Here is a 7,134-nt window from a genome sequence, read left to right on the forward strand (position 1 = left end):
TTTGGATTTGGAAAATAGTTTATGTATGATATATATTAGATGTTTGTTTGAGATTTATTAGATATGGTATGTTTGATGTTTTTATATAATGTGGTATGTATTTATTTATGTATTTTTATCAAAACTACATTTTATAATATATATATATATATATATATATATATATATATATATATATATATATATATATATATATATATAATTAATATTATAAAAAATAAGTTTTTTCTCAAAAATAAATAAATAAAATAAAATAAAAACATTAGCAGCGACCCCTTTAGAAACGACTACTATCAATTGCGACGACAAAGACCTCCGGCGAGTATTGCCGGAAAAACTTCTACCGGTTGCCGGAATATTAATAGAGGCGACACTATTAGAGACGACAGTGGCGTATTAGGGACGACATGTATTAGAGACGACAGTATTAAAGACCGACAATTGACTAATACTATTAGTGACGACAGAAATGACCAATTGCGACGATTTTTGTCGTTTCTAAAGGTTAGTTTTTTTGTAGTGATCTAAGAAACCCCAAAACCCAAAATTAGAAACTACCATCAATTTTGCATACCAAGAAGTCAAAAAAGAAAGAAACAAATGGTATGATGGTAGAGTATGAAGCACATTTTGTATTCCAAACTATTTTTTAGCTTCTTTAGTTAACGTTTGAAAAGAGACAAATGCCAGAGACAAAAGGGAGAAACAACAGGATGGTCGTCGATGAAAGGAAGAAAAAGGAGGAGATGGTCGTCGATGAAAGGAAGAAAAAGGAATAAACTGGCAGTGGCTGGAAAAAGATCAACGGTGACACAAAAGACACCCGACGATGTGCTTCATTTAAGATATATATATATATCATAAAGAGGAGGGAAATAAGATTATGGTGAGAGGGAATGGGGTGGGATGGTGGGGTTAGTTTTATTTTATTTTTCTTTAATTTAAAAAGATTTTAAAATGTCAAAGAAAATCTAAAATAAAATAAAAAGGGTGCGAAACACATTTTACCAAGGACCAAGCATGCACTAAATTCAAAAAATAGGGACGATCAGTGTAACTAAAATCAATTAGAGATCAAATATGAGAAGCCACATTGACCTATGTAATTTTGTCTAAAGTTTTTGTTTACTACTTATTATTTTCATTTTTGTCGATATCCGAAAAAAAAAAAATCATGGCTCAAGTAGTGACTTCAACTTTTTAATTAATTTACTTGGCTATCGGATGTACGCAATCGTTTTATAAAAGCATACATGCAGCACTCGACTCTCTCCGTCAACCTCTACAACAATTGTTTCTTCCTTCTTTAGTAGATCATCCCCAATCCATTTCATAATCATGTCGCGGACCACAGATTTTTTCTCCGAAGGCTTAGACTCCGGCATGCAAATTAACCTGTCCAACAAAAGAAAAAAGCTGTTCTTAACTGCTTTTGCTTTAATAATCCTATTAGCCTCTGCTTTAATAGGAGTTATCGTCGGAGTCAAATCTCGAAACTCAGGCTTCGACAAATCCAACCCAGAAAGCATCACGGATTCTGAAGCTCACGCAATCGTAAAATCAGCATGCAGCAGCACATTTTACCCTGAACTATGCTATTCCACAGTCACAAGCCACCCCGATGTCACCATAAAGGTCAAAAATCTTAAGAATGTGATCGAACTTGCTGTTAATATCACAGTAACCGCCGTCGAACAGACTTACTTCCAGATAAAGAAGCTCACCACTCGCAAAGGTCTCACGAAACGAGAGATAACGGCGCTTCACGACTGTCATCAGATGATATCGGAGACGTTGCACGAACTCCTCGATGTTATGAAAGGCCTCCAGAAGTATCAAACCAAGGAATCACTACGGCATCATGCCAATGATCTCAAGACGCTAATGAGCTCCGCCATCACTAACCAGGAAACTTGTTATGACGGATTTTCCCACGATGAAGCGGATAAGAATGTACGTAAAGAACTGGAGCAAGGCGAGAGAAGGGTGGAGAAGATGTGCAGCAATGCATTAGCAATGATTTGTAACATGACGAATACGGATTTGGCCGAAGAGATGAAGCTGAACGCGAGGAAGTTGAAGGAGGAAGTGAACACGGAATGGCCAGGGTGGTTATCTGCCGGAGACAGGAGGTTGTTGCAGTCAGGGACGGTGAAACCCAACGTGGTGGTTGCTACGGATTGTAGTGGAAACTACAGGACGGTGGCTGACGCCGTGGCAGCTGCACCATCACATAGCAGAACAATTTACGTGATTAAGATAAAGGCTGGTGTGTACCATGAAAACTTTGAAGTTCCATCGACCAAAACCAACATAATGTTTGTGGGAGATGGAAGAAAAAGTACAATCATCACCGGTAGCCGAAGCGTTAAAGGAGGAAGCACCACCTTCAACTCCGCCACCGTTGGTGAGTTCTCTCCTCTTTCATTTTTTTTATTTTTCATTTATTTATTTATTTATTTTTTTTTAAATCGTAACAAGACTATATCGCTTTAAGTATCGGTCTTTGTATCATACTCTTCCGTATTTTTACTATAATAGTTTATTATTGTTAACTAATGCAAGTAAACTAGTAAACACTATTAATAACTATTAATAACTTTACGTACTTACAATAAATTTAAACATAGAAATAAGCCATCATATATATACAAAACATGTGTTTTCAACAAACATTACTTAGTCATCGTGAAATTCCAAGTTGCAATGATCACATCTAGACCTAGCTACTCTTTCATTTAAAACGAGATCTCCTTTTTTCTAAATATATCATAAATATTGATATATTAACTAGTATTTTAAGTATTATATTAATTGTTCAAAGACTCTAACTCGTTAACTAATTAATTTCTAATCAAAAGAAAGGAAACATGTGTTTAGTATGATCGAGGATGTTCGTACTTTTCTTTTGCTACGTCCTTTTGCACTTTATTATCACCTACTTGTGAATTGTGATCGTATTCTAATTCATTCCCACTCACAAATGTGTTACATACCTCATTTTTATTTACCAAGCATGATAACGCGTTTTAATCGATATAACAGAAACGAATTACTTACTTAACTTTAATCAATGTAATGCATTCTTCCAATAAGAACAAAATAAAGTAGTATGTACAATTAATGATAAATTTTTTATTTCTTTTGTGGTGGTGATGCAGCGGTTGTAGGTGATCGGTTCTTGGCACGGGACATAACATTTCAAAACACAGCCGGACCTTCAAATCACCAAGCAGTCGCACTTCGTGTCAGTTCAGATTTATCAGCATTCTATCAATGTGACATGTTGGGCTACCAAGACACCCTTTACGTCCACCGTGGTCGTCAATTTTTCATCAACTGCTACATCGCCGGCACTGTGGATTTCATATTCGGCAACGCAGAGGTGGTGTTCCAAGGCTGCGACATCCATGCACGCCGCCCTGGACCTGCTCAAATGAACATGATCACGGCACAAGGTCGCACCGATCCTAACCAAAACACTGGGATTGTGATCCAAAAGTGCAGAATAGGTGCCACTTCGGGTCTCCAACCAGTCCAAAGTAGATTCCCAACGTATCTTGGACGACCATGGAAAGAGTATTCAAGGACGGTGGTAATGCAGTCCGTCATAAGCGATGTGATTCACCCCGCCGGATGGTATGAATGGAATGGGAACTTTGCGCTCAACACATTATTCTATGGTGAGTATCAGAATACAGGGGCTGGAGCTGAAACTTCAGGTAGAGTAAAATGGGGAGGGTTCAAGGTAATCACGAACTACGCAGATGTTCAACGGTTCACCCCAGAAAGCTTCATTGGTGGGGGACGGTGGTTACACGCCACCGGTTTTCCTTACTCTCTAGGTTTATGATTAAGCAAGTAATTAATATATTGCAATTGTTTGTGTATGTATCGAATAACGATGGTCTTGAATTAAGGAGCGTCTACTACATCTATGAGTTAATTAAATATGAGCGATCTCAATGTAAATTTTCGTATAATGTACTTTAATCTCATCTAATGTTAATGACTGTTATTTAAATTGTCATGGCCAATGAAACCAATTTATATTGTTTTTTTTTTCCATGTTTATTGTGAAATGGCTGTGTCCGTTACATATATGTAAAATTACTAGTTAAAATAGGAAAAAATAAGTTATATTAAAAATAAGTAAATCATTGTTATTAAGAATTAAATACTAATCCTCTTTAATAAATGAAGGTTTTTTGCCACATGTCAATCTCTTATGATTTTTGACACTTTTCATTTTATGGTATTTTTAAAAGAAATATTATCCACTTATTAATTTTTGGTTTGTTTTAATTTTTAAAATTAAAATTATATACTATATATGTAAAGTATTAAATATCATATATAATATTAAATTGCAATAAATACATTTTTCCTCATTTATTATTTTAAAGTTGTACATTAAAATATATTAATAATATATACTTTAATATTTAATCTTTTATTAAATCAACCCGTGCAATATACGGGTCTCACATCTAGTATTATAATAAATATAAAAAATTATCTTAAATATTTTCATATTGAACTATATTCATTGGAACTTTGAGTTGGTGTACATATAATATAAAAAGCTATGTATTTAAAAAAACGTAAGTTGCTAAAAATAACTAAGTGTTATTTTTATTTTTTAAATAATTAGTTGTAAGACTCATTTATTAAATGAGTTAAGTTTAAAAAAATTAAATATAAATATCTAAATATTTGAGAATTTTGAATTTATAAGAAAAATAAGAAAAAGAAAAAACATCATAAATAGTCCCTGTGGTTATCCAAAATCTACAGTTTAGTCCCTGTGGTTTAAAAACCTCACAAATCGTCCCTGTGTTTTCAAAACTTTTGACGATTGGTCCTTATTGCTATCTCCGTTAACTTTTGTCTGTTAATTGAGGGACATTTTCGTCATTTCACACCACATGGACCATTTATGATCTTTTCAGTTATTTTTTAAAAAAAGAAAAAACTAAATATAATTATTTAATATATAAAATCTCTCTCTCTCTCTCTCACACACACTCACTCTCTCTCAATCTCTCTCTCTAGTGGTTCAATCAGTTTCAACTAATTCCATCGTTTATCCTCATTCCCAATCTTATGCTTCACTCCTCTATTGTCAAACTCGAATTCCATCCCTTTGCCTTCTAGGAGCTTGTATCATTGTAGGTATTAAGTGCCAGGACCTGTTAGGGATTTTAGTTGAAAACGATGTCAGTAGTGACGATGAGGATGAAGGCTAGGGTTCCGACAACTTCAAGCGATGCATAAAAACAATGGATCTCATCTGAATCTGAAGATGATAGCCGATAGATCGCCCCTAATTCTCATTTATTGAAGATCGTTTATGCCATCGAAGGAACTCAACCATTGAAGATCGAAATAGAAATCTCGTCTATTGCATAAGTCCATCACCCCCTTTCGAGTCTGATCTCGATCAAGAACGATTAGGCTCATTTTTTTATTTCTAAGTATGAAGATGCTTTGGCCTTGTTTTGTGGTTTCTTCTTAAAACCTCGTGTTTGTCTCCCCATCCAGGTTCCATACATTTTTGAGGTTTGAAAATGGTTGTTCATAATGGGGGCAAATCAAAATGGAGATGGGGATTACCAAAGCAGAGAGGGGAGTAAGGGTAGAGAGGGCTATTTACCTAGATTTGGACCTACAAGACGAGAAAGATACGAGAGCAATAGAGAGAAAATGGTAGTGACGGTGGGTGTGGGGTTAAACCCTTCCGAGATCATCCCTTTCTCGAATAACTACGATCAAGCCTTCCAAAAGATATGATAACGAATTGATTTTTGATTCATTTGTTTCTACTCCTAATTTGCTTAATGCAAACATGTTGATTGGTGCTGAGATTTCTTTCCCCTAATTTCTGGCTTTTGAATATGTAAGACAGAGGTTGTGTATTTGTTTTGAATTTGGTTTGAATATTTATAAAAAAAATCATCTTTGTATGGATGTGTATGAATCTGGAAAAGAGATAGGATGTGCACTTGTATTGAATTTGGTTTGAATCTTTGTACCACCACCACCCGTTAACTCCGGTAACACCACCATCTGATGAAGATTCGATTGTGTTTTCCGGAGAGAGAGAAAGAGGGAGAGGGAGAGGGAGAGGGAGAGAGGGAGGGAGAGAGAGAGAGAGAGATTTTATATATTAAATAGTTATATTTAATTTTTTTAAAAGATAACTGAAAAGATCATAAATGGTCTCTATGGTGTGAAATGACGAAAATGTCCCTCAATTAACGGACAAAAGTTAACGGAGTTAGCAATAAGGACCAATCGTCAAAAGTTATGAAAACACAGGGACCATCTATGAGGTTTTTAAACCACGGGGACTAAACTTCAGATTTTGGGTAACCACAGGGACCATTTATGATGTTTTTTCTACGAAAAATAATAAATTATTATAATTAAAATGTTTTTTATCTTTAAAATTTAAACAAATAATTTAAATAAATAAACAAAAAAAATTAATGAACTTTAATTTTGAGAATTTTAAAATTAAAAGGTAAGTTCATTAATGAAATTAATATATATTTATTACTATATTTATTCCATTTATTACATTGAAATCTAATGTGGAATTAAAAAAAAATAGAAAAAAATATAAAATGATATTTGACAAATTAAATTAGAGTGTGACAAGTGACTAAAAAACCTTCATTTATTAAAGTAGATAATTTTATACCAAATTAAAAAGTTCCTCTTAAATATTATTATTATGCAGAAATATGCTAAGAAATACATCTTTTATAAGTTTAAACTTAAAAGTGTATTAGTTATATGGTTCTAAAACATGGTCAATTCAGTTGAATACTTAACAAATTACTCGCCTCCATCCAAGGCGATTTTTGCCAACTTAGCAAAAGACTCGAATATTAATCAAACTCAATCAAAATCTATACAACTCTAAGAGATTCAACTCAATAAACGCAACACCATAGTTTTATTTCGAGTGCATCTATGCGACTTGTCGAGTTCCTTCGTTTTCTCTAAAGTATAGGGAAATCCAACTCAACTCATTGAGTTGTCTCACCAACTAGCCAAGTTGTATCGCGTCCAGACTATCGGGGAAAACCCTAGCCAACTCGTCGACTTGGCTCATCAACTCGTCAA

The 7,134-nt window shown here is 34.2% G+C and overlaps 1 protein-coding gene across 1 annotated transcript; it reads left to right on the forward strand.

Annotated features, from left to right (window-relative positions):
• The first annotated feature begins 1,238 nt into the window (after positions 1-1,238).
• LOC145102817 (pectinesterase-like) lies at positions 1,239-4,024 on the forward strand. Its single transcript, XM_079040288.1, has 2 exons — positions 1,239-2,407; positions 3,162-4,024. Exons 1-2 carry the CDS (start codon positions 1,339-1,341, stop codon positions 3,851-3,853), a joined length of 1,761 nt encoding a protein of 586 aa, XP_078896414.1. The 5' UTR covers positions 1,239-1,338; the 3' UTR covers positions 3,854-4,024.
• The last annotated feature ends 3,110 nt before the right edge of the window (positions 4,025-7,134 follow it).

The sequence above is a fragment of the Lactuca serriola genome, chromosome 4 (assembly GCF_051521515.1).
Source record: "Lactuca serriola cultivar US96UC23 chromosome 4, Lser_US96UC23_V15, whole genome shotgun sequence".
Classification (NCBI taxonomy): Eukaryota; Viridiplantae; Streptophyta; class Magnoliopsida; order Asterales; family Asteraceae; genus Lactuca; species Lactuca serriola.

Coding starts and splice junctions, on each gene's coding strand:
- LOC145102817 (XM_079040288.1), top strand. CDS start 1,339: ATGTCGCGGACCACAGATTTTTTCTCCGAAGGCTTAGACTCCGGCATG. Junction 2,408..3,161: donor CTTCAACTCCGCCACCGTTG/GTGAGTTCTCTC, acceptor GTGGTGATGCAG/CGGTTGTAGGTGATCGGTTC.